Genomic DNA, 27,689 nt, shown 5'->3' on the forward strand with positions numbered 1-27,689 from the left:
AAGGTAAACGATCCCTCGACTTGTGATTTGTACGTGTATAAGAGGAATAAAACTCTTGCGATGTGCTGATTAGCTTAGCTGTTCCTTAAAGCAGTATTTTGTAACAGTATGAAAGTATATAGACATGGTCTCTGGTCTCGGTGTATTATTTTGCTGAAAATAAATCAAATGTCTAAACCTGCCGTCATTCCACGGTGAATATTGAATATTAATGAGGTCAAAGATGAATATTAATGAGGTCTCTTCACATTATCTACTTTATTGTATTTGTTGCTCATCAGTGCCCCTAGTGGTCCGAAGTCAAATCAACTCTAACCCATCAAACGTTGTGGTATGTTCCAGGTTCTCGCCGCCTGCTACAAGGCTCTGTCCGACCATCACGTCTACCTGGAGGGCACGCTGCTCAAACCCAACATGGTGACCGCCGGACACGCCTGCCCCACCAAATTCTCCAGTGAGGAGATCGCCATGGCAACAGTCACTGCCCTGCGCCGCACCGTTCCTCCAGCAGTCACGGGTAATTTATTTCTTTAAACGGTTTTGCATGATTTAACCCCTTCATGCAGCAAGTGACCGCTTTTTTTCCATCTAATCTTTTTTTCCTCTCAGGCGTCACCTTCCTCTCTGGAGGCCAGAGCGAAGAGGAGGCATCCGTTAACCTGAACGCCATCAACAACTGCCCCCTGACCAAGCCGTGGGCGCTCACCTTCTCCTACGGCCGTGCTCTGCAGGCTTCAGCCCTCGGCGCCTGGCGCGGGCTCAAGGAGAACACGAAAGCTGCCACAGAGGAGTTCATCAAGCGTGCTGAGGTTCGTGACGGAGTTTCTGTCTCCACGTGTTTGTTTATTACTGCAGAATTCAGAAGAACAACCACATGTTACAGGGGGGGGGGGGGGGGGTCATTTTTAACAGATGAACCGAGGTGATTTATTACTTCAGTTTAATTAACTGTGATGCTTTGAATCGAGGGCTTTCAGGAAGTGGAGTCTAGACTCTTAAACTTCAAGGTGAGAGAGAAGTGGGGAAGGGAGAGAGAGAGAGAGAAGAGGGAGAAAGGCAAGAGAGAAAGGGAAGATAGACTGAGAAGGAAAGAAAGAAAAGAGGGGAGAGGGAGTGAAAGAAAAAGGGGGAGAGAAAGAAGGAAGATACGGGGAGAAGGAAAGAAAAAGGGGAGCGAGAGGAAGGAAAGAGTGAGGTGGAGAGAAAATGAGAGGAATGCTAGGAGGAGAGAGTGAGGTGGAAATTTACGTTGTGTGACAAATGACTCGGATTATAAACCGAGTGACTTCAGTCTTCAGTTCTGTAAGATGCAGATTTCTCAGAATCCGAACGCCTGTGCGTGTTTGTCATACAGTCTGATCTAATTAGTGATATTTATTTGTTTGTTTGTTTGTTTGTTTGTTTGTTTGTTTACCTTCTCAGGCTAACGGTCTGGCCGCTAAGGGAAAGTACGTGTCCAGCGGAACCGGCGGAGCCGCAGCGCAGTCTCTGTACGTGGCCAACCACGCCTACTAAAAAAAAAACCCATCGATCCGCTTTCTCCAGCTTCCGCCGACCAGTAGTATCTCCCCTTCACCGTGTCACCAGCCAATCACAGGCCCGCGCTGTCGTCCGTTCAACAGTCATCAATAAATATTCTGTCTCGCTCAAACACACTTAAGAGGAAAAGCTGGAAAGCAGAACGAGGAGATCTTAAAAGGTCATTTTGTGACACCGGTTCTAAACTTGTTAATCAAATAGTGTTGCCTGCATGGCTGAGTTATTAACACCTTATTTGAGGTTTTTGTTGTTTTTTTTTTTGTTTCGGTTATAAGTATTTGATTCCACTGCGCTCGCACCAGATCTCTGTAGTTCTTATGTCTCGTCATACTGCTGTGGGCGCGAGCGCGGAACAGTGGGGAGCAATTATCCATTCCAGATGTTGTAACAGTCCAAAGCATTGCAAAAGTGTGTGTGTGTGTGTGTGAAGAGACGCAGTGGCATACATCTATAGGTCAGTACTTCTGTGTGCATCACAACAGTTTTAACAACCAACAGAGGGACGTTATTTACTCCTATACTACCGAGGGTCCTGGATCGCTCGCTCATCTACTGTCTGATCGTCATAGAATGCTAACTATATTAGTTTCCTGTTTTGTGTAGTGTGCTTGAATGTACTATGTTCTCTCTCCATCTTTGTAGCCTAGCGATGCAGAGACGGTAAAGTTTATCGGTTTAACATGCTGGTAAGGACCTAACCATGGAGAATTTCGAGTAGAGGGGTCACTGCTGATTTGGCTAAACTGTGATGTTGTGGTGTTCTTCCCTAAGCACTTGATGTCAAGCAGAAAAATAATATAATATAATAATAAAAAAAGATTAAAATCCCAGATACGTCTCTTCTGTTATTTATGTGGAAGACAAATTGCCTTGTGTTTGTACTCCACTGAAATGGATTTCTTTTAGATTTGTTTATCTTGACATAAGTGGTCATTGTATACGTAACGATCACTACATGATTTACGGTGTAACCCGAAGTTCTGAATGGAGTCGTGATATTTGATTCACTGAATGGAGTCAACCTGTATGCAGTTAAATTAAATGTACATAAATTCAAAAATCCCTGTAAGAACGTGAGAAGATATATACCTTTTATTAAGATACACCTTTATTCGTCCCACAATGGGGAAATTTCACTGTTACAGCAGCAAAGAGTCATAAAATCCAAATATACAGTATAAAGAATAGAGACATAATATACAGTATGTACAAAACAAAATGAATAAAAAAAGATGCACATAGGTAATCTTACATGTTTTCAAAATTTGTTATTGCACGTGTTGTTTAAAATACTTTTTTATTGTAATTATTGCAGTTAAACAGTAATCCAGTGTGTATTATGGTGACTGGTTCACTGGGAGCAGATTTGATTGTAAAGTCTAATAGCAGCAGGGTGAAAAGACAGCAATGATGAGAGTTTTGCTACCATCCTCCTTTCTCCCACCTCCTGTACAGTGTCCAGAGGAATCCCCAGGACTGAGCTGGCCTTCCTGATCAGCTTGTCCAGTCTCTTCCTTTCTGCAGTAGAGATGATGCTGCACCAGCAAGCCACACCATAGAATATGGCTGAAGACACCACATAGTCAAATTGATGAACGAGGAGCTATCAAAGCATTCATTCATTCATTTTCTACCGCTTATCCGAACTACCTCGGGTCACGGGGAGCCTGTGCCTATCTATCTCAGGCGTCATCGGGCATCAAGGCAGGATACACCCTGGACGGAGTGCCAACCCATCGCAGGGCACACACACACTCATTCACACACTACAATTTTCCAGAGATGCCAATCAACCTACCATGCATGTCTTTGGACCGGGGGAGGAAACCGGAGTACCCGGAGGAAACCTCCGAGACACGAGGAGAACATGCAAACTCCACACACACAAGGCGGAGGAGGGAATCGAACCCCCAACCCTGGAGGTGTGAGGCGGACGTGCTAACCACTAAGCCACCGTGCCCGCTATCAAAACATCTCCAGGACAAATAATGGTTTGATTATTTAATTAATTTATTTAAAACAAAAAATGAGACACCAATCATCCTGAGGATGCATCAAAAATCCATGATCAAGTATGAGGTATGTGGTTGGAGTAGCATCCATGAAGCCAAAGTTCATCCTGGAGAGATCTGCAGTTTACAGCTCAGATAGAGCCTGGATGTGCCAAGAAGCATGAAAGTCAATCTTTGGAGAATTACATAAATAAATAAATAAAACATCCACTTGGAGCACTGAGAACTCTATAGTAAAGCATGGTGGTGGTAGCATGGTGGTGGTAGCATCACTTCCCTTCCCTTTTTTTTTCAAAGGCAGTAGGTCAGTTTAAAGCAATGTAATATAAATGTAAATCTTTAGAGCTCCTTATTTACAGTTTATTTACTATAACATCATTATATTACTATAAAGGGGTTTTATATTGCAGTTGTACCACGTAGCTGGATTATTATGAGGTGGAAGGTGGCACGATACCCCAAGGCTGAGCTCTTACGTGACTTTGTCACTGGTTAATAGGAAGCATGTAGTAGGAGAACAAGCTGCTACAGAAAGGATGGGAGTCTGGGAGCGAACTTGAGTTCACCACAGTATTGGTGTATAAAGCATGTTGGAGGAAAGTCCAAGCTCATTAAATGCAAGAATGCAGTACATTGGGACTTTTACCCAGCAGTGTGTGTGTGTGTGTGTGTGTGTGTGTGTGTGTGTGTGTGTGTGAGAGAGAGAGATTCACATCTAATTCCCACCAGCTAACAAAGCATGTTGTAGCATTGTATTTATCACTGCAAACACTCACCGCCGGCCACTTTAATAGGAACAACGTTACACCTGCCTGTTTATGTAGTTCTCCAATCAGACAATCATGTAGCAGCAGCAGCAGATACAGGTTTAATATAAGTCTAATGATGCTGATGAAAAAGAATTAAACAGAAATTGATTTTTTGAATATTCACTGATTTCTGTTATACTTTAATTTTTCATGTTATTATTTGTCGCTGGTTTTGATTGATAATGATTTTATGGCCCCAACTTTGGGCAGCTACAATTCCTTTTTTCAGAATTTGCATTCTGCTAAATTGATTGATTTCATTCCAAATCTATCTATCTATTAATTAATTAATTAATTGATTGATTATTTATTTGTTTGTTTATTTTTTCATGTATTTTATATTTATCAATCAATCAATTAATTAATTTTATTTCATATGATGTTATTTTATATATATATTTATTTACTAGTTTATTTATTATTATTATTATTATTCAATAAATCAATTAATTCATTACTCTTTTTTATTTACTAGTTTGTTTGTTTGTTTGTTTATTTATTTATTTTCTGCGTGAATAAAAAATAAAACATAAAACCAACCTACGTTCTGTTCCTGACAAGAAACTACAAAAAAGCAAAAAATGAAATCTTTCAAAATTAAAATCTTAACGCAAATAAACATAAAAAAAAATAGATATATAATTTCAAAACGACTATTATTGCTTTTAAACAATTCCTGCTAAGGCTTCCGTACAAAACACTAAACCCGCCTCTTCTCTGATTTGATTGGATAAACGCGATTAGAATTCTTTTCTCTGATTGGTCAGTGCTTACGTCATACGCGGTAGTGCTTTCATGCAGTAATGGCAGCAATAGAGACAGGCAAGTAATTCATAAACATTTTACATATAGTGTTTTTTTTTTGTTTCCTTCCAGATCTGTTTGCGATATTAATCATTTTTCATTATTCATTTTAATTCTGGACGATAAATATGTTTGTTGGATGAATATGAATGTATGTAGCAGGATAAAGCTGGGTTTTATATCATTATACTGTTTTATTTTGTTCTGCAATGACAGAAAAACGTCGGGGTAGAAATGCTGCCCTGTCCATCGCCACTGTGGTTATTGTTCTTGGCTTGCCTTTATGGTGGAGGACCACAGAAACCTACCGAGCCTGGCTTCCATACTCCCAAATCTCTGAGCTGGACTCATTACAGGTATTTTACACGTGTATCGTCCATAGATTTGGTCACCAGCCTTGTAGATGTGACATCCATAGATTTGGTCACCAGCCTTGTAGATGTGACATCCATAGATTTGGTCACCAGCCTTGTAGATGTGACATCCATAGATTTGGTCACCAGCCTTGTAGATGTGACATCCATAGATTTGGTCACCAGCCTTGTAGATGTGACATCCATAGATTTGGTCACCAGCCTTGTAGATGTGACATCCATAGATTTGGTCACCAGCCTTGTAGATGTGACATCCATAGATTTGGTCACCAGCCTTGTAGATGTGACATCCATAGATTTGGTCACCAGCCTTGTAGATGTGACATCCATAGATTTGGTCACCAGCCTTGTAGATGTGACATCCATGGATTTGGTCACCAGCCTTGTAGATGTGACATCCATGGATTTGGTCACCAGCCTTGTAGATGTGACATCCATGGATTTGGTCACCAGCCTTGTAGATGTGACATCCATGGATTTGGTCACCAGCCTTGTAGATGTGACATCCATGGATTTGGTCACCAGCCTTGTAGATGTGACATCCATGGATTTGGTCACCAGCCTTGTAGATGTGACATCCATGGATTTGGTCACCAGCCTTGTAGATGTGACATCCATGGATTTGGTCACCAGCCTTGTAGATGTGACATCCATAGATTTGGTCACCAGCCTTGTAGATGTGACATCCATAGATTTGGTCACCAGCCTTGTAGATGTGACATCCATAGATTTGGTCACCAGCCTTGTAGATGTGACATCCATAGATTTGGTCACCAGCCTTGTAGATGTGACATCCATAGATTTGGTCACCAGCCTTGTAGATGTGACATCCATAGATTTGGTCACCAGCCTTGTAGATGTGACATCCATAGATTTGGTCACCAGCCTTGTAGATGTGACATCCATAGATTTGGTCACCAGCCTTGTAGATGTGACATCCATAGATTTGGTCACCAGCCTTGTAGATGTGACATCCATGGATTTGGTCACCAGCCTTGTAGATGTGACATCCATGGATTTGGTCACCAGCCTTGTAGATGTGACATCCATGGATTTGGTCACCAGCCTTGTAGATGTGACATCCATGGATTTGGTCACCAGCCTTGTAGATGTGACATCCATGGATTTGGTCACCAGCCTTGTAGATGTGACATCCATGGATTTGGTCACCAGCCTTGTAGATGTGACATCCATGGATTTGGTCACCAGCCTTGTAGATGTGACATCCATGGATTTGGTCACCAGCCTTGTAGATGTGACATCCATGGATTTGGTCACCAGCCTTGTAGATGTGACATCCATGGATTTGGTCACCAGCCTTGTAGATGTGACATCCATAGATTTGGTCACCAGCCTTGTAGATGTGACATCCATAGATTTGGTCACCAGCCTTGTAGATGTGACATCCATAGATTTGGTCACCAGCCTTGTAGATGTGACATCCATAGATTTGGTCACCAGCCTTGTAGATGTGACATCCATAGATTTGGTCACCAGCCTTGTAGATGTGACATCCATAGATTTGGTCACCAGCCTTGTAGATGTGACATCCATAGATTTGGTCACCAGCCTTGTAGATGTGACATCCATAGATTTGGTCACCAGCCTTGTAGATGTGACATCCATAGATTTGGTCACCAGCCTTGTAGATGTGACATCCATAGATTTGGTCACCAGCCTTGTAGATGTGACATCCATAGATTTGGTCACCAGCCTTGTAGATGTGACATCCATAGATTTGGTCACCAGCCTTGTAGATGTGACATCCATGGATTTGGTCACCAGCCTTGTAGATGTGACATCCATAGATTTGGTCACCAGCCTTGTAGATGTGACATCCATGGATTTGGTCACCAGCCTTGTAGATGTGACATCCATGGATTTGGTCACCAGCCTTGTAGATGTGACATCCATAGATTTGGTCACCAGCCTTGTAGATGTGACATCCATAGATTTGGTCACCAGCCTTGTAGATGTGACATCCATAGATTTGGTCACCAGCCTTGTAGATGTGACATCCATAGATTTGGTCACCAGCCTTGTAGATGTGACATCCATAGATTTGGTCACCAGCCTTGTAGATGTGACATCCATAGATTTGGTCACCAGCCTTGTAGATGTGACATCCATAGATTTGGTCACCAGCCTTGTAGATGTGACATCCATAGATTTGGTCACCAGCCTTGTAGATGTGACATCCATAGATTTGGTCACCAGCCTTGTAGATGTGACATCCATAGATTTGGTCACCAGCCTTGTAGATGTGACATCCATAGATTTGGTCACCAGCCTTGTAGATGTGACATCCATAGATTTGGTCACCAGCCTTGTAGATGTGACATCCATAGATTTGGTCACCAGCCTTGTAGATGTGACATCCATAGATTTGGTCACCAGCCTTGTAGATGTGACATCCATAGATTTGGTCACCAGCCTTGTAGATGTGACATCCATAGATTTGGTCACCAGCCTTGTAGATGTGACATCCATAGATTTGGTCACCAGCCTTGTAGATGTGACATCCATAGATTTGGTCACCAGCCTTGTAGATGTGACATCCATAGATTTGGTCACCAGCCTTGTAGATGTGACATCCATAGATTTGGTCACCAGCCTTGTAGATGTGACATCCATAGATTTGGTCACCAGCCTTGTAGATGTGACATCCATAGATTTGGTCACCAGCCTTGTAGATGTGACATCCATAGATTTGGTCACCAGCCTTGTAGATGTGACATCCATAGATTTGGTCACCAGCCTTGTAGATGTGACATCCATAGATTTGGTCACCAGCCTTGTAGATGTGACATCCATAGATTTGGTCACCAGCCTTGTAGATGTGACATCCATAGATTTGGTCACCAGCCTTGTAGATGTGACATCCATGGATTTGGTCACCAGCCTTGTAGATGTGACATCCATGGATTTGGTCACCAGCCTTGTAGATGTAAATCTACTCATCCATCCATCTGTCCATTTGACCACTTATCCCTTCATCTATTCATCTATTCTTTCATCTATCCATTTATACATTAATTCATTCATCCGTCCATCCATCCATTTATTCCCTCATCTATCCATTTATACATTAATTCATTCATTCGTATATATCCATTCATTCATCCGTCCAACCATCCGTTTATTCCTTCATCTATAAATCCGTCCATCCATTCATCTATCAACTTATCCATCCATCTATTTATTCTGCTTTCTCTAGCTTTATTTATGAACAGCAAGCTGAGCTGACATTACATTGAACAGGTGGTGATGTGCTCATGATCACTGTGTTGATGGTTTGTCTACAAAGCTCCAGTTAAGCGTGGAGGTCGAGGTGGTGTTTTCCAGAGGAACCCTGAGCCCCGAGCAGCAGAAGAAGGTCCCACTCAGTCAGACCCGAGAGCAGGAGCACCAAGTAGACGGTGAGTAAAAGATCCTTTTAGGTTACTGATTTGTTTGGAAAAAAAAAACCCTGTGAATTGTCTCTTATCTCCTGCTTTTTCTCAATGCTGCAGCTAAGAACAGGCTACGGTACAGATACGAAACCAAGTACCGCACAGCTACCATCATGGAGGAGGACGCTTTAAATCAGCCCACAGCTCAAGGTACTTTGTGATCTGTAGAAACGTTTAGAAATACATCCTGGTTGTAGTTTAAAGGATTTAATGCTTCTTTCTTCTCACAGAGGCGGATCTTTCTCTGCACACGCTCAGTGAGAGCGTGTGTGGCTCGGTCGTGGTGTACGTCGTCCCCGAGTCCTCCACCTTGTTACCGGCTGTAAGATTCACTAATTCATTCATAATAAACTTCATATCAGAATTGTATTTATTCTATAGATTAAGATTAGATCACATATTATAGATTATTGTATATATGTTCTGCCTGCTCTATCTCGACACAAAGGACGTGAAGGTGTATGTGGGTCAGTGGCGCACCGCCCTGCTGCGTGCCGCTCCGCTTCCTGCCTCTGGGAGTCTGAAGGAAGTGCTTTCCGCTGTGGAACCTCAAGTCAAGCAGGTGATCGACACCATGTCCTTCAGCCACCAGGAAATCATTGGTGCTCTGAGCGACCGCATCCGTATCAGTCAGGTCAGCAAGGAGAGCCTGGTCGACAGCATGAGGGCCATCAAGTCCAGTCCAGGTATGATGTAAGACACACGAAAATTTAAATCGTAGCCTTATTGTTTCTATAGCAACAACTTAGACAGGGACTCGTACGGTGGAGGATCTGGATGACTTTTGAATCCTGTGCTTGCAGCATCTCTAATTTGAGGAGTTTTCCACTAACATGCAAAAAAAAAAAAAAAAAAAAAGCTCCTCAGGGCTCAATGCAACTTTTGGAAAAAAAACAAGTCTCCAGTTTCAGGGCTCCACATTCAGGATGTTTTCCTCCATGAGAAAGTCTTCATGACAAGATGTTTACTCTCTCCTGTTTCTCTGTACCTATAAACGTCAAAATAATGTCTGGTATTGAAATAATTGCTGCAATAATGTCCCTGATAACAGGAAGTAACTTCCCTTGTGAATGTTCTAAAACGGTAAACGGCTATAAAGCAGAACGTTCCGTTAATTAAATAAACACAACATCGCTGTTGACGGTTGGAAGGTTGTTGTGGTGTAAGAGGAATAAAACACTGCGAAATGTTGATGGTACTCTTAAATAAATAAATAAATAAATAAATAATTAAATAAATAATTGGGGGCACGGTGGCTTAGTGGTTAGCACGTTCGCCTCACACCTCCAAGGTTGGGGGTTCGATTCCCGCCTCCACCTTGTGTGTGTGTGTGTGGAGTTTGCATGTTCTCCCCGTGCCTCGGGGGTTTCCTCCGGGTACTCCGGTTTCCTCCCCCGGTCCAAAGACATGCATGGTAGGTTGATTGGCATCTCTGGAAAAATTGTCCGTAGTGTGTGATTGCGTGAGTGAATGAGAGTGTGTGTGTGTGCCCTGCGATGGGTTGGCACTCCGTCCAGGGTGTATCCTGCCTTTATGCCCGATGACGCCTGAGATAGGCACAGGCTCCCCGTGACCCGAGGTAGTTCGGATAAGCGGTAGAAAAGAGTGAATGAATGAATGAATTAATTAAATAATTATCCCATACATTACATCTGTCGACACCTTCTGACCAATCAGAATCAAGAAAACAGTAGTGAGGTTTCAGACAATGTTCTCTTTTTTGTCTATGAGTCAATTTTATTTTTTGCCCTTGACTCTCAGGTTATGAAATCACGTTCAGCTTGTTGAACCCTGACCCCAAATCCCACAGCCTGCACTGGGACATTGAGGGAGCCGTTCACAGCTACATCCAACCTCTTCTGAACAAACTGAGCCCCATTGCCAACTTCTCCGTGGACTCGCAGGTACCTAAGATTAAAAGTTTTGCTCTTTCTTGTACATCTTGTCTTGTTCTATAAATCCGAGTCGGTTTCTCTCGCACAGATCCTGTACTACGCCGTGTTGGGGGTCAACCCTCGTTTTGATAACACCGTATCGGCGTACACTCTGAACGCAGCCAGTCTGGCGCACGTCATCAACCCTGTAGAGGCCAGACTAGGTGCGGACGTTTCTACTACGGATATCAAAATAAAAACAAATTAATTTAAAGGCTTCGAGTGACAAATATTTGAAAGAAGATTCTCTTGTTTGTCTTGACTAGGCTCCAACGCTGCGTCTTCGTATCCGGTGCTGAATTTCCTGTTGTATGTCCCCGAGGCTCATCACTCTCCACTCTTCATCAGAGACTACAAGAAGAAGGAGGTGCCTTCAAACGCGTTCCACAGCCCCCGCTGGGGAGGGATTATGGTACAGACCTCCAATATTTGCTGCACCGTCACCATTTTTTACTCTTCACTGGTTTGTGTATTTTCCATGTATATCTTTATCTGTCGCTTGCTGTCAGGTGTACAACGTGAACGACGTGTACGGCCCCGAGGCGGACTTTCCTGTCCATATCAACATCAACATGGCTAAAGTAATGGGTGTCTTCTTGGCACAGTTGAGGTCGGTCCTTTTCAATGTCTTTAAAGTATTTTTATTTTTTTTTTTATTTTTTTTTTTTTTACGTTTTTCACAACTGTCCAATATACCGCTCTGTTTCTGTCTTTCTTTCTTTCTCCCAGGCTGTTATTGGGCGTCCAGAAGACACAACCTCCGCCTGGTTTCGTTCTGCAGAGCCCAGGCAGTGCCGGATTGGCCGACTGGGAGCTGGACCGGCTGCTGTGGAGTCGCAGCGTAGAGAACGTGGCCACCGCTACGACCACCATCACCTCGCTGGCTCAGCTTCTCGACCAGATCAGCAACATCGTCATTAACGACAACATCGCGCAGCAGGTGAGGAGATAAATCACTGCATCGCTTCATCACTCCTCCGTAGTAACGACAGACAGACGCTAGAATTCCAGTCTGAGACATTGAGAAACAATGAGGTTTATGATGAGAACACGAGTCCTCTTTATCATGTTATTGAATAATGGGATAGAGGGACAGAGAGAGAGAGAAAATCCACTTTGTCAATGCGATAACTTTTGGTTTTCTGTGTTATTTAGAAATTAGAGCTGGAGAAATTAGAGCTGGAGAAATTTAGCTGGATGACTGATTGTCTGAATGCTGAGATTTAATTTAGTGAGAGTGAGCGTGAGCGAGTGCGCATGAGCGTGAGCGAGCGTGTGAGTGAGCGTGAGCGAGCGTGTGTGTGAGCGTGTGAGAGCGTGTGTGTGTGAGAGTGAGAGTGAGCGTGTGAGAGAGCGTGTGAGAGAGCGTGTGAGAGAGCGTGTGAGAGCGTGTGTGTGTGTGTGTGAGAGTGAGAGTGAGCGTGTGAGAGAGCGTGTGAGAGAGCGTGTGAGAGAGCGTGTGAGAGAGCGTGTGTGAGTGAGTGTGTGAGTGAGCGTGTGTGTGTGTGTGAGTGTGTGTGAGAGTGAGAACCACATGATACAGTTCTGCACTAAACACCACTTAATTTCTCTCTCTCTCTCCCTCTTTCTCTCTCTCGTGCTCTCTCTCTTTCGCTCTCTTTCTCTCTCTCTCTTTTCCTGTCTCTCTCTCTCTCCCTCTCTCTCTCTTGCTCTCTCTCTTTCTCTCTCTTTCGCTCTATTTCTCTCTCTCTCTTTTCCTGTCTCTCTTTTGCTCTCTCTCTCTCTCTCTCTCTCTCTCTCTCTCTCTCTCTCTCTCTCCTTGCTCTCTCTCTTTCGCTCTCTTTCTCTCTCTCTTTTCCTGTCTCTCTTTTGCTTTCTCTCTCTCTCTCTCTCTCTCTCTCTCTCTCTCTCTCTCTCTCTCTCTCTCTCTCTCTCTCTCCTTGCTCTCTCTCTTTCGCTCTCTTTCTCTCTCTCTCTTTTCCTGTCTCTCTTTTGCTTTCTCTCTCTCTCTCTCTCTCTCTCTCTCTCTCTCTCTCTCTCTCTCTCTCTCTCTCTCTCTCTCTCCTTGCTCTCTCTCTTTCGCTCTTTCTCTCTCTCTCTGTTCCTGTCTCTCTTTTGCTCTCTTTCTCTGTCTCCTTCTGTCTCTCTCCCTCTCTCCCTCTCTCTCTGACTAACCTTCTATATCCGTTGCAGGTGTCCAGTGCGGTTGCGTCTCTCCAGGCTGCCACAGCTGAGCTGGAGGCGGGGAACCTGGCCTTTGCCCTGCAGTACAGTCGCGAGGCCATACTGGCTTCTGAGAGAGCGTTTTTCGACCCGTCTCTCTTACATCTTTTATATTTTCCCGACGACCAGAAGTTTGCCATTTACATCCCTCTCTTCTTGCCCATGTGTGTTCCCATTGTGCTCTCACTGCTCAAGATCGTCAACGAGATTAGACAGAAACGTGCTGAAAAACTGGCCAAAAAGGACTAACACACACACACACACACACACACGCACACACACACTCACACACACACGGTGCCTGTGAGTGTTGTTTTTATGCACTGATTGCTCAATACACTGTACGTTGTTACTAAAGACTATTGTCTACACAGTCTATTGTGTAGATATTCATTATTTTCTGAAATTTCATTTGAAATGTTCAATATAGTTTTCATATCATTTTGATGTTTATTCCTTTCTTTCTCTACTACAAACCAGGTTTTGATTTAAATTTTCTATCCATTTATTTTATTTTTTAAATATGAAATGAATATGCAAATTTTATCACTTCATTTCCGTGTCCTTTAATATATCTTTGCCGTAGATCCAATTATAAAACGGAACCTTCTCTGTCACAGATTCACTCCCTGTTTCTTCATCTTTCTGTTTTTTTTGTGTGATTTTATTTTGTCATTATTATACATTTTTTTCTTTTTTTTTTTTTTTTTTTTTTTGCTTCAAAACAACATTAAATGGGGAAAAAAACCCACCACCTCTACACATGGACATAACACAATGTATGACGTTAGCTGTAAATTCATCTCACAGACACTGTGTAATGTATGTTTTGTCAGAACTCCACTCAGACTCAGTATTCTGTCCACATCGTGTTGGATTATTTCTTGTAAAAATAAAAATCATCAGGGTGTTGATGGGCAACAAGTTCTAACTATGTTCTACACGTATTCTGAGTGAAATCTGTAGGTTTGCGCAATTTGCCTCATTTTAACTTGCTTAAGTCTGGATTTAAGTCTAGATCTGAGATAAATAATGCGCACTGTAGCCAAAATGCCCCTGTCTCACCTTCTGATATCCAGTTAATACAATTTATTTGTTTATATCAGGACAAAAGTCTGTTCTAAGGAAAGTATTAAACCTTCCTGTAATTCTTATGCTTGAGCTTCAGGGGACGTGTTTAATATTTAAAACGCACAGCGCTCTGATGCAGGAAGCCACAAAATCTGCTTTTAATCGTTTATTGTTTTAAATGTGATTTAAATTTCATTTGTTTTTATTGTAAAATCATCTTCGATTGCTACTGTATGGGCTCAGACTGATGATTCCAGTAATTTGTGGTTTTATGTATTTATTTATTTATGTCACTAGATTACATTTTTTTTCTGTTGATGTCTTGGACACATACAGAGTTGATGTAATTAAGGATGATAAATCTGGCACGTGGATATGAGGCGGTCTCATAAAAATATAGAAATCCGCATAACAGATTTATGACAGAATTGAACGGTGTATGACGTCAATCTCGTTCATCCAAAATAGTTTTCTTTATAAACAAATTAATACAAATTCTTGAAAGAATTTGTCATGGTAGGATTTGTCATTAGTTATGTGGGTTTGATGTTTGGATGTTTTTAATTTGTTTGATTGATTGTGTGTGAGCGTGTGTGTGTGAGAGAGAGTGTGTGTGTGTGATTGTGTTTGTGTGAGAGGGTGCGTGTGTCTGAGTGTGTGTGTATGTGTGTGTGTGAATGTGTCTGAGTGTGTGTGTATGTGAGAGAGTGTGTGTGTGTGAATGTGTCTGAGTGTGTAAGTGTGTGTGTGTGAGAGAGTGTGTGTGTGAATGTGTCTGAGTGTGTAAGTGCGTGAGAGAGAGAGTGTGTGTGTGTGTGTGTGTGTGTAAGAGAGAGAGATGATTGACAGGAGTCCCATCCAAACAGCAAACATTCCTGATATTTATCCTAAATATTTAATTTTTGCAAGTAATAAATAAATAAAATGTATAAAAAATGGCACTTGAAATAGACTTAAGTATTGAAAGTGCTTCGTTTAGCACATTTTCCCTTGTTGTCTCTTAAACCAACCATTAAACAAATGGACATTTTTACACCTTTAACTTTTTGCATCATCTTTGAAGCGCGTGACCGCTAGTATCTGGGTTGCGTCTCAAATGGCTTTGTTTTGCATACGTAGGGCACTAGGTAGGGTGTATAACCCGGCCACAGGACACTTCTGACGTAGTACACCTAGGTAGAAAATACGACGCCATTTTGATTTCAGCCCTTGATTTGTATTCGATTGCGGCTCCGAAGCAGAAGGAAGAAGCGAAGACGCCATCTTAGGTGTGAGACGTGTTTTTGTCCTTATCGTGTTCGGAAGCCCTGTTTAACTCTGGTGAGTATTTATATGCGTTTATATGGATAAACCGTTAGTTTTATTATATTAAAATGTTTTTGTTTGTATTAGAATATGTCTAGCGGTGGAGTGATCCGAGGCCCTGCGGGAAACAACGACTGTCGGATTTACGTGGGGAATCTGCCTCCTGACATCCGCACCAAAGACGTCGAGGATGTGTTTTACAAATACGGAGCGATACGTGATATCGACCTGAAAAACAGAAGAGGAGGACCGCCTTTCGCTTTTGTCGAGTTTGAGGACCCCAGGTACAAACTAAACACAAACAACCCTCTCCTGTCGTGTTTAGCTAACATTAGCTTGTTGGCTAACATCATTAGCTTGTTGGCTAACATCATTAGCTGGTTGGCTAACATCAATTAGCTGGTTGGCTAACATCAATTAGCTGGTTGGCTAACATCAATTAGCTGGTTGGCTAACATCATTAGCTGGTTGGCTAACATCAATGAGCTGGTTGGCTAACATCAATGAGCTGGTTGGCTAACATCAATGAGCTGGTTGGCTAACATCAATGAGCTGGTTGGCTAACGTCATCAGCTGGTTGGCTAACATCAATTAGCTGGTTGGCTAACATCAATTAGCTGGTTGGCTAACATCAATTAGCTGGTTGGCTAACATCAATTAGCTGGTTGGCTAACATCAATTAGCTGGTTGGCTAACATCAATTAGCTGGTTGGCTAACATCAATTAGCTGGTTGGCTAACATCAATTAGCTGGTTGGCTAACGTCATGAGCTGGTTGGCTAACGTCATGAGCTGGTTGGCTAACGTCATGAGCTGGTTGGCTAACGTCATGAGCTGGTTGGCTAACGTCATGAGCTGGTTGGCTAACGTCATGAGCTGGTTGGCTAACATCAATGAGCTGGTTGGCTAACGTCATGAGCTGGTTGGCTAACGTCATGAGCTGGTTGGCTAACGTCATGAGCTGATTGGCTAACGTCAGTTAGCTGGTTGGCTAACGTCAGTTAGCTGGTTGGCTAACCTCAGTTAGCTGGTTGGCTAACCTCAGTTAGCTGGTTGGCTAACCTCAGTTAGCTGGTTGGCTAACCTCAGTTAGCTGGTTGGCTAACCTCAGTTAGCTGGTTGGCTAACCTCAATTAGCTGGTTGGCTAACCTCAATTAGCTGGTTGGCTAACCTCAATTAGCTCTTTGGCTAACCTCAATTAGCTCTTTGGCTAACATCAATTAGCTGGTGGGCTGGCTGGCTAACACATGTTAGTAAGTCATGTTTTTTATACTGTTGGTAGCTCAGGCGAACGTGCTCGTAACCAGCAGCTGCTATGTGAGAACAGTGTTTAGATTTTTTTGGTTCTCCTTGAATTGCCGAAGCTGCCTCAGGCTCACAGTCTGAATTATTTGCATTACAGCAGGAGAAACATTGCAGATGAGATTAGCCAGGAGTTCTGGAGTGACCCTCTTATGTAGAAGATTTCTGTTCCGTGGAATGAGAACGGATTGAGCTGGATTAATGCTAACTAATGTAGCGCGTATGGATGCCGGTTAAACGCGTTCGCTTGCTTTATTTTCACAGAGATGCAGAAGATGCTGTGTATGGAAGAGATGGTTATGACTACGATGGCTATCGCTTGCGTGTGGAGTTCCCCAGGAGTGGCAGAGGTGGGGGAAGAGGTGGAGCTGGGGCTCCCAGAGGCAGATACGGCCCTCCGTCCCGGCGCTCAGAGTATAGGGTCATAGTTTCAGGTCAGTACCTTCATGTTTTCCTTTTTGTAAAAAGTGTGCTTTGCGTTTAGACCTAAAAACAGCTTGATCTTTTATTTATTGACAAGACGAAAGGATTTGAGTACATTAAATAACATTTCAATAAAAAGTGTTGAGCTTTTAAATTCTAATAGCTTCTGTGTAGGCACTTTTAAGCATCGATTATTTAGCTCTCTAGACTGTAACAGCCGGTTAGTAAAGAGATCAGATCACAGTCTAGGCGCGTTGTGGTACCATGTTAACATGCCCTCATTTGTCCACAGGACTCCCTCCTAGCGGAAGCTGGCAGGACCTAAAGGATCACATGCGTGAAGCAGGTGATGTATGTTACGCTGATGTTTTCCGAGATGGCACCGGTGTTGTGGAGTTTGTGCGCAAAGAAGACATGACCTACGCAGTGCGAAAGCTGGATAACACTAAGTTCCGGTCCCACGAGGTACGTTTGAGTTTCTGAATAGGAACCGCCATTGGGAAGGACAGGACAGGACAGGGCATAGCTTAAGGATTGGGATGTTTCAAGGTAAGGTTGTCAGAAACCCGTGGTGGAGACACATGGACTAGGAGGATCCAAGGAATGGCTTACTTGAATGTAAGTGATTTTGCTATTGGGCTGTGCATTTGACACCAAGATTTGTGCTAGCGCTTACTGTATTCAACATCCCTTTTTTACCACTCCTATGCTGTCGATTCCATTTTGTAGATTGTACGCTTCGTTATTTCGGGGCGGGGAGATACTTCAGATGGAGCCAATGGAGCAAAATTAGCCATGCTCTCTCTCTCTCCTGTCGATCAGTGACATTAAATAATCGTGGTATTTGAGATGTCATGCATGCGGAAGAGGGCGGATAACACTTTCCTCCAATCGTGTCGCTCCGCCCCCTGACGCAGCATGACCAGCAGTTCAAAAAGATAAGATCAGCAGGCTGCACAGGTCTCGGAGGAAGCATGCGTTAGCCTGTTGTTTGAATGCTGGCTAAATTGGCAAGTGATTAAAAAAGATTGAAAATGTTTAACATTTTGTTTCAGGTCTGCAAGCGGTAAGTAATTCCTAAATTAGTGAACTTCTTAGCTGGTTCTGTGTTAGAAAGGGATCTGTTGTGTCTTTTTAGGGCGAGACAGCTTACATCCGCGTAAAGGTGGACGGCCCACGCAGCCCGAGCTATGGGCGCTCACGCTCTCGTAGCCGAAGCCGGAGCCGGAGCCGAAGCAACAGCCGAAGCCGCAGCTTCTCACCACGCCGCAGCAGAGGATCTCCACGTTACTCACCCCGTCACAGCCGCTCTCGCTCCCGCACTTAAACTCCCACAATACAGCTAGCTCTCCAGCCACAAACACACACCCTGCGTTGCCCACCCTCATCGGGACCCCCGCTTTGTACTCCATGGCCATCTTGACTTGCCTCGCCTTCTCGGAGCCCGAATCAACGTCTTCATTGGTTTGCAGTGGAATTTCCAAAAATGAGTCTTTTCCATTTTAATCATTTAGCTAAAAAGATCAAATGAAGTGTAGCTAAATGGATGTTCCCGTATGTCTTCCTCCACCCACAACTTTAAAAAAAAAACCAAAAAAAAAAAAACCACCCTACCTATTGTTCTGTCCTGTCGTATCCTTTCCCCTTCATCCCTTGTGTCTTTTGTTCTGCATTTATATTTTAACTAGTGTTTCAACCCCATTGTTTGTACATGTGTAAGACAAGGTAGATTTCCAAATACTATATAACAAAAAAAAAAAAAAGTCTTGTTTTGAGAAATTGGCTACTATTTTTGTTAGTAATAGGGTTTTGGGGTGGGGTAAGTTGGGTTTTAATTTTGCTGGTTAGGATTTTTGTTGCAAAACTGTTCTATTTTTACCTTTTCGTGTGTCTTTCTATAGACAACAGAGGAGCAGGATTAAAGAAAGCTTTGGAATAAAGGATTGTCAAGCACAGTTCATTCATATTAGGATAAAGCGTATTTGGAGGAGGAGGAGCAGGCGTTTCAATTTTGGCAATGGTATGATGACCAGCGTCTTTAGACACCTTCAAACAAAAATTGCAGGGTTTTTTTTTTTTGTTTTGTTTTTGTTTTTGTTTTCCCCCCTCAGGCTTTCAGTAACCTGAATTTTCTTAGTGACGTAACGTTTGTTGTTGCTTTGTCATTTTACCCTCCTTTTATAGTTCCCTCTCCTTTTTTATTTGACCTCTTCTTCATTGGCCTTTAGTGCCAAGCATGCATGTGTTCTGTCTTAATGCCATGCTCGTGTATACGTCTTTTTTTTTTTTTTTTTACTTTTATTTTTCCCCCCTTTCTCGTCCCAAATATAAAACATTTGTCATTTAAAGTGGACCCGCCTGGACTGTGCCATTCTTGAGCAACCGCAAAAAAACATCTCAGGAGATACTGATGGAAGAAGGTTTGCCTTGGGCGCTTGTAACAGTGTAAATTGCAAATCCATTCAGGAAATATTGCGTTGTTGTTGCTGTCTGTGACTATGGTACAATGTAACGTTAATACGGTGCTTAAAGGTTTTGTTAGATCATGTCAAGTTAAGTAATGATTTATTCTTTGGAGAGAAAAAAAAAAACCCAAACAAAAAAGTTACACCGCGCCTATGATAATCTCTTAGAAGCTTTTGACATAGCTGTGATTCTAACTTGATCCCTCTTTTTGATTTTGCTGGTATTCAAAGGTTTGGATTGGAGGAGGGACACACTGTCTCCCGATCCTTGGAGCCGGATCATTGGATCAGTTCAGGATCAGGAGCAGGATTAGGATTAGGATAAGGATGGATACATACATGGAGCAGGATCAATTTACCGGGAGCGGGAACCGTAGGAGAGGATCCCAACCCCCTCACCAAACCGCACTTAATGGAGATAACAAAAAAAAAAAAAAAAAAAAAAAGCAGAAAACATTTCAATTGGCTTTTCTAGAACCAAATTTATTTTGAAAAAAATTTTTTTTTTCATTTTTTTGTTTTTGCGGAGCCAGACCAAAGAGGCGCACACTGAAGGGATCCTGCAGTCGTTTTTCTTTTATGAGATGAGTTTTTGGTATAAAGTGGAGCAGAGCCGGGAACCGGGAGGCTGGATCAGTTGCTTTGGATGGAATCCACATGCGGAGCTGGGTAAATAGAGGGATTTAAGGTTTTGGGAGGGTGGGCTGGGATATTAATAATGAAGGGGGATTTTGTAGTTTATTTAGGGATTCAAATATACAAAATGCTTCTGCATATTTTTTTTTTTTTTAGATATGTGTGTTTGAATTGGTGGGATTTTCTGAATTGGCTACTTCAGATTTCTAGTTTGTAGTGTTTTTGTTGTTGTTTTTTTTTTCTTCCTTCTCTTTCAATAAAGTTTTGAAATCCAGCCGATGTGATGTGTTTGTTCACGTTACTGTGAGGATGTTGGCCTTCATTATAAATCAAGATCAACAGAAACTTTAAGACAGAGAAATAAAGTTCTAGATTTGTCGTTTGATTCTGTGGATATTTTTAATACTGTACCGTGCTATTTATTGCGAAAGCCTGGGCTAAAAGGTCTCAACTACTCTTGCAGAACTGCATGTAAAATAATACCTCATGAATGATAGATGAATACTAAGAAAAGTAAGCTTCCTGTGACACCGGGCCGTGTTCTTGTCTGCAGTGGTTCAAACTCGTGTAACTGATGCACCCTTTAATGGTTCCAGTGTACTGCTTTTGCAAATGAGAGTATAACGTATGCCATCGTTAGTGATTAACGTTTCTGTAATTAAAAAAGACTGGAACCTAAATTTAGAGGTTTTTTTAAAACACAAATGTCTAATCTTGGCGTGAAAACAGACTCTGGGCTCACACACATACGGTATATGGCCAAAGGTTTGTGGGCATGTGACTGTTAGGTCTATATGAGGTTCTTCCCCAAACTGTTGACCTGGAGCACCAATCTCCACAGCCACACTGGAATCAGAATCAGGTTTATTATCCAAGTGTGTTGACACACACAAGGAATTTCGTTCCAGCTGTTTGTGACTCTCCAAAGTACATATATAAATATATGATATAAATAACACTATACATTTAGCTTGGGATGTACAAGACAAATCAGATTGTACAAGATAGACAATGTGAGACAATATAGACAGTATGAGTATTAAATATGAATACAGAATATATGACCGATCAGTCATGTACATAAAGTTCTCAGAGTGCATTGTAGTGCAAAAAACAGTATTGTGCAATATTGTGCTTTTGTACAGTATACAGCAGCAGTAGTGTGTGTAACATACAGATGATGTGATGACTGATAGTTCTGATAATGCAGTGCTTATAGATATGAAGCAGGGAATATAATTATAGTGAGTTGTTAATCAGGGTGATTGTCTGGGGAAAGAAACTGTTCCTGTGCCTGGCAGTTTTAGTAAACAAAGCTCTGTAGCGCCTGCCAGAAGGGAGGAGCTGAAAGAGGTTGCATCCAGGGTGTTAAGGGTCAGTAGTGATTTTTCCTGCCCGGTTTCTTGTGCTTGTATGGTACAAGTCCTTGGGAGCGGGCAGGGGGGCACCAAGTTACAGTCTGTTCCTGTCCTGTTTTGTTGCTGCTCCAAACCTGATGGTGATGGATGGATGTGCACAGGACAGATTCAATGACTGCAGTGTAGAACAGCATCAACAACAACCATGGCAGAGCGTACTTCCTTAATTGACGTAAAAAGTACATCCTAGCCTTTGCTAGGCCAAATATCAAGTGTGACGCTTTCCTAAAGGATTGCTGGTGGTTTTGGCAGAAAATGTATGTTATGTATACATGTTAAAACTTACAGTCCCGGCCCTACGAGGCCTATGAGCCAAGAAGCGATGTAAGTGATGGCATTACCGATTCATTTTTCAGAAGGTTCAAGAGGGTAACGTTCTGGGTTGTTGATAAGAAGTTTGGGGTTTAAGCTCCAGTGCTGCCACTGTTGGGTCTTTAACCCCCCTTTTGCTCCAGGGGCCTTGTAGCACAGCTGACCGTGTGCTCTGACCCCATCTTCCTTTGCAAATATGCAAAGAAATCATTTCTCCGGGCTGTAATGTTTGCGATGGAAAAATACAGGCTGGTTTTCTGTTCAGTTGTGAACCCTGCATACTCTCTGTATGGAACTTGTGTCAGAACCTTCTTCCAGGTTCTCCGGTTTCATCCGACCGCCCGAGGTGCTTCGTTGCACCTCGGCGTAGAAATTCGTGTGAATGGTGTCCTGACTGACATGAACTGCGGATCCACGTCGACTGTCAGAAGCCTCGGATCCTCCAGACGGTTAAAAAAAAAAAGCATCGTGTTCACTCCGGTGTTACCAAATGAGCCATTAGGAGTGTAAACACACACCCACACTCACACCCACACACACACTTACAGTAGTACATCAGCATTTCACGTTTATCATATATAATGGACATAAAATGAATATTTATGATTGTAATTATAATGTTTTTATTGATATAATAAAACAAGTGAATAGGTTATGTAAAATATACATCATTTCCAGTGAGTCTGAGGTAAACGAGGCCTGAGTGAGAGTGAGAGTGAGAGAGTGAGTGAGAGAGTGAGAGCTTGTCATCGTCTCCCACCGTAATGCATTGTGGGATGAAATAAAACGCTGGCAGTAGGAAGCTAGTGGAAAACAGGGGTACAGCCGACGCCTTAGCCAATCAGAGTGCAGGTGCAGTGGTGTGGGCGTGGCTTACGTGTTCTCACCTCCTCCCCCCCCCCCTCAGGATACGTAGTTGAATATGAGTGAAAATCGCAGCCGTCGCGTGGATAGTGGAGAAAGGTGAAAAGCCGTCTGTTGTTAAAAACGTGGCGTTTTTTGGTGGTCCGTGAAGCGAATAAAACAAGACGTCTGACCGGTTGCAGAGCTCGTTAACACACGGTAAGCTTTGTGTTTGTTCGCCTCGCGCACTAACGTTCATGCGGCATTTATGGTCCCTTTGTGTGCGCGAGGACAAGTTTATTAGTGAGCTGCAGGTTTTTATTACACCTGTTTATATACGTGCATATTTATTATTTACTTTATTTCTCACGGGTTCGTTGTGATTTGTGAACTGGAGTGACGTGTATTTTACGTTTCAGCTTGTCTTTTTATGTCTATACTTTTTTTTGTTTTCTTTCTTTTTTTTTTTTTAAAGTTGATCCTCACACATGACACTTATTTATAATCCATACATTTATTATTATTTTTTAATTATTTTTATTACAATTATTTATTTATTATTATTATTTTTAGTATTTTTTTTTTCAGTCATTTTATAAATAATAATGATTTGAAATTTATCTTCTAAGATTTAAATCCCCCCTTAATGCGAATCTCATTCATTTAATATCCTTCAGGTTTTAATCATAAGAAAAGCCTGAAAATCAAATTGGATTCAATTATCATTTCTATTTTACTTCAGAATTCTATATTAATATCTATCTGGATCGTTCTGTCGAGATGCCGATATTATTTAGTTGCTTAGGTTGAATGCATGGCTATAATTATTATTATTATTATTATTATTATTATTATTATTATTATTATTATTATTATTATTTTGCAATTCAGATTTATTTCTATAGCATTTAACAGTGCATATTGACACACTGCAAAAAACACATAAATCTGAATTACATAATAATAATAATGACATGGCTTATTATTATTATTTTTTAATTCAGATTTATATTTTATAGCATTTTTAACAGTGCATATTTAGACACATTGGGCACAAAATGCAAATAAATCTGAATTACAAAATAATAAGACTTATGGCATTATTTATTATTATTATTATTATTATTATTATTATTATTATTATTATTTTGTAATTCTAATTTATTTCTATAGCATTCAGATTTATTTTTATAGCATTTTCAACAGTGCATATTTACACACTGCAAAAAACACAAATAAATCAGATTACAAGATTAATCTAATTACAAAATAATAATAATAATAATAATAAACAATAACAATAATAACAATAATTATTATTGTTATTGTTTATTATTATTATTATTATTATTATTATTATTATGTAATTCAGATTTATTTCTATGGCATTTTCAACAGTGCATATTGACACACCGAGCAAAAATCACAAAAATATGTCAAAGGGGAAAAAAACGACAGTCATGAGACTAGATGAAGAAACCTTATGAGGAGCCAGAAAGTTTACAGCTTTTTAATAATAAGTGTACAGAAGTGCAAAGTGTGTTGAAATGATCCTCAGTATAAGCACCAGGGTTATTATTTTTAATGGATAGTATCCAGATTAAGTTATTGAATGTATAATGAAAGAACTAATGGTCTTAGTTTGGAACCCAAACCCTGAGTCAGAGGGTAAAGGCTGAATTCTGTTAGGGGTCCAAGCACTGAACCATAAATGTGATCATGACTTCTGCATTATTCAAACAATAGATTTTTTTGGTTACCCTTTATCCTGGTAATCAGATAGCACAGCACTGAATGATTTGATTTTCAAGGTATATTTAAAAACATGGTCATCTGGTGGTTTGTGCTTAAATACCCCAATAATCATCCAGTCAAATGTATGGTTCGGTGCTTGGATCCCTGTAACTGTGCTCTATAATTCTATTAGATGGATCAGAATAGAGCAAGCGAATATATGCCAATTTCTCAACTGGATCCATTCACAGGTCAATGAAACCTGCTGCATTATTTGTAGACCTATTTTTATGGTATTTAATGGTAAAATAAATTAGTCAAGATACTTATCAAGTGCATATTATGTTATAATATATGTACATACTTTAAAATTCCTTATAATTGTGGGCCTGGAATACCTCAGGAGTCCATATCGTTGACCCCCAGCCGGCCCCTGGTCCATTCGCATAAACCTCATACAAAGAACCGTACGACTGTACACACTCCTCTTCCACTGAATGACATTTAAATCCGTCTGATTGAACAGGACGCGGCCTTGCGCTGCACGCTGAAGCCCAATCTACCCACTCGAATTCAATAGCAGCTTATTGTATTTGTCCCTGGACCACACAGTGTACAGCATTGAGTATTTTACTCTCCAGGAAATCCAGCAGGCTGTTGCTTGTGTCGTCGGGAAACGGGAGGCTCTCGGATTGTCGATCGAGGCGGCTTTTATAATGGTTTGTTTCTTTTTATCGTACTCGTTCTTAATTATTTCCTTAAACGTACGCGAAGCAGCCGTAATCCTGAACATGCCCCAGAATTTCAATCTCCAGAACGTGATATCGTTGCCTCGTGCCTGGTTATGTTTGTAATTAGCGTTAATATAAATCCTGTGGTGTGCTTTTGGAACAGAAGCAGATGAATCCGTCGGCTTTGCTTTTCAAGCTCGGCTAAGATCAGGTGCATTGCTCATACTTGCATTTTGTATGACTGCAGGGAAAATGTAGAACATGACACTTTATCCAGCCTGATAAGTGCAACCCGAGCATTCTGCATAATACGAGAGGGGGAGACGTTCGCCTCGCCATGTTTATCGGGTTGATTTGCTCTCTGTTAATTGTCACGTTGCATTACGATAACAGCTGGGTGTGCTGCTAACAGCCCTGGGAAATACTACAACTTGTAATACGACCCTGTTGGTCCGGTTTATACATAATACTACAAACAACAACGTTTTCGTTAAGATTTCTTTCCACACGAAAACGCAAACCTTTTCTGCGTTATCTCGCAGGAGCAAGTTCTCAGACTCTTCGCTTCCTTTAGAAACAGGAACGAGGTCTCCGTTCTGTTCGGTCGGCATTATGTAGCTAGTTAAAGGTTTATATCTTTGATTAAGCTCAATCAAAGGAACCATTATTGGCCTTAAACATGTGTCTCTTTTAAGGCTGTGGTGGGTAAAGGTGCTTGTGTATGTAAAGAAAATAATGGCTTTGAAAGTCGGATCTAATGTAATTTGGTGCTTGATGAACACAAGATGGATGTGGAAGAGGGCTGAACATTTAACTCTGTGTATAACCGCAAACTGTGATGCGGCACTTTTGAAAAGATAAAGGTGGCTGACTTCATACGTCTCAGATACAGCAGGTGTTGTGTTGGTCTTCGCGCTCGCCTCTTGGTAGTCGTTTTGGGATTTTGCTAAATATTCGGCGTGTTTCCGGAGTCTTAATGTTCTCTACAGTGGAACCTTTTCAGAGCCGTTTGTTGCAGCGTCAGAAGTCGGACCACCGTGTGGCTGGTCATAACTGGCTTCTTTCGGTTTCCACAAGAAGGAAATCGCAGCAGGGATCCACTCGAGCCTGTCGCTAAGCAATGCACTAGACTGAGGGGAGGGGGGGAAAGGACGTGGTCCCTGCATGTGCATGTGCAGCCTTGGCTTTTAAAGAACAGCCATGTTCGTGATTGGGCCTAATGAGCTGAGAAGTGGCGATTTCTAAATTGGGAGGCGGAAAGGAGAAAATAGTCCTTCGCTGCTTTTAAAAATAGCCTTGCTCTCATGTGAGAGAGGGATTTTATTTTGTTTGAACTGAACAGATCTCTGTAGAACGAAGAAAACAAAATCCCAGACCGTCCTGTTTACGCCAATCAACTGTCTTTCTGTTTTCAGACATCATGACTGACAGAAAGGCCGTGATCAAGAATGCTGACATGACGGAGGACATGCAGCAGGATGCTGTGGATTGTGCCACACAGGCCATGGAGAAGTACAACATCGAGAAAGACATTGCTGCCTACATCAAGAAGGTACTGCTTTTAAATGCTTTTACAGGTTCTATGAGGTGTGTGTAGCCTCATGTACACGTTATCTAGTGATCGTAGCTCCCATAGAAGTAATAGATGGAGATGTGGCACCAGATGGCATACCGAGCATTTTTTTTCTTCCTCTGGGAATAATGGCTTTGGCCAGCGTTAATGATTTTTTACTGAATTTTTATTGGGTTTTTTTTCTCCTTTTCTGACAGGAGTTTGACAAGAAGTACAATCCCACATGGCACTGCATCGTGGGACGGAACTTCGGCAGCTACGTGACGCACGAAACGAAACACTTCATCTACTTCTATCTTGGTCAAGTGGCGATCCTGCTCTTCAAGTCAGGCTGAGAAAGGCTTTCTAATTTCCATCGCACAAATTCTGAGCTCAGGCTCCGAACCTGGACTGTGATGCACTGATGACTGATGCCAACACACACACACACACACACACACATACACACACACCTATGTAAACACAACCATACACTTACCCTGAGAAAATAGCTATGGAGTCTGTCCATAAGTGCATGGACCGTGTACAATATTTAATTTGTATATGTTGCTTTTCTGTAGTTGCTCTTGAGTTAAAGCAACTTTTTTTGCTGAGTATTTTTGCAAAGTTGAATTTTGTTTTTGCACTAAAGTTGTATAAACTGCTTTGACTGCTGCATTTGAGTAATATTAAAGAATAAATACATCATACATTGAGTAGTTTTTTTTTTTATTTTTTTTATTATTATTATTATTATTATTTATTTTTTTTTTTTTTGTTTTTATCCTT

The 27,689-nt window shown here is 41.6% G+C and overlaps 4 protein-coding genes across 5 annotated transcripts in view; all 4 read left to right on the forward strand.

Moving 5' to 3' along the window:
* Positions 1 to 2,369, forward strand: part of aldocb (aldolase C, fructose-bisphosphate, b) — a 13,419-nt gene extending 11,050 nt beyond the window's left edge. Inside the window, exons 6-9 of the mRNA XM_060890721.1 lie at positions 1 to 3; positions 343 to 517; positions 610 to 809; positions 1,423 to 2,369. The exon at positions 1 to 3 is cut by the window's left edge and continues 81 nt beyond it. Of these exons, the coding sequence (XP_060746704.1) occupies positions 1 to 3; positions 343 to 517; positions 610 to 809; positions 1,423 to 1,515 (471 nt within the window). The 3' untranslated portion in view covers positions 1,516 to 2,369. The remainder of the gene's footprint in view (positions 4 to 342; positions 518 to 609; positions 810 to 1,422) is intronic.
* A 2,744-nt stretch (positions 2,370 to 5,113) lies between these two features.
* Positions 5,114 to 15,037, forward strand: pigs (phosphatidylinositol glycan anchor biosynthesis, class S). The gene is made up of 12 exons (XM_060891372.1): positions 5,114 to 5,182; positions 5,381 to 5,520; positions 8,846 to 8,957; positions 9,051 to 9,140; positions 9,221 to 9,312; positions 9,439 to 9,676; positions 10,752 to 10,894; positions 10,974 to 11,088; positions 11,191 to 11,336; positions 11,434 to 11,534; positions 11,654 to 11,864; positions 13,079 to 15,037. Exons 1-12 carry the CDS (start codon positions 5,164 to 5,166, stop codon positions 13,355 to 13,357), a joined length of 1,686 nt encoding a protein of 561 aa, XP_060747355.1. The 5' UTR covers positions 5,114 to 5,163; the 3' UTR covers positions 13,358 to 15,037.
* Positions 15,038 to 15,344: 307 nt separating this feature from the next.
* On the forward strand, positions 15,345 to 20,584 carry srsf1b (serine and arginine rich splicing factor 1b). Of its 2 annotated transcripts, XR_009649746.1 has the most exons (6): positions 15,345 to 15,499; positions 15,572 to 15,768; positions 17,051 to 17,220; positions 17,502 to 17,674; positions 18,348 to 19,229; positions 19,906 to 20,584. XR_009649746.1 is itself a non-coding variant. In XM_060890321.1 (5 exons), the coding sequence occupies exons 2-5, from the start codon at positions 15,575 to 15,577 to the stop codon at positions 18,534 to 18,536; spliced, it is 726 nt and encodes a 241-aa protein (XP_060746304.1). In that variant the 5' UTR covers positions 15,345 to 15,499; positions 15,572 to 15,574; the 3' UTR covers positions 18,537 to 20,584. The 2 variants fall into 2 exon arrangements, 1 of the variants encoding a protein (XP_060746304.1); XM_060890321.1 differs by having other exon boundaries at positions 18,348 to 20,584.
* Positions 20,585 to 22,941: 2,357 nt separating this feature from the next.
* Positions 22,942 to 27,610, forward strand: dynll2b (dynein, light chain, LC8-type 2b). The gene is made up of 3 exons (XM_060891459.1): positions 22,942 to 23,102; positions 26,764 to 26,900; positions 27,119 to 27,610. The coding sequence occupies exons 2-3, from the start codon at positions 26,769 to 26,771 to the stop codon at positions 27,254 to 27,256; spliced, it is 270 nt and encodes an 89-aa protein (XP_060747442.1). The 5' UTR covers positions 22,942 to 23,102; positions 26,764 to 26,768; the 3' UTR covers positions 27,257 to 27,610.
* The last annotated feature ends 79 nt before the right edge of the window (positions 27,611 to 27,689 follow it).

Source organism: Tachysurus vachellii, chromosome 17 (genome assembly GCF_030014155.1).
Source record: "Tachysurus vachellii isolate PV-2020 chromosome 17, HZAU_Pvac_v1, whole genome shotgun sequence".
NCBI classification, from domain to species: domain Eukaryota; kingdom Metazoa; phylum Chordata; class Actinopteri; order Siluriformes; family Bagridae; genus Tachysurus; species Tachysurus vachellii.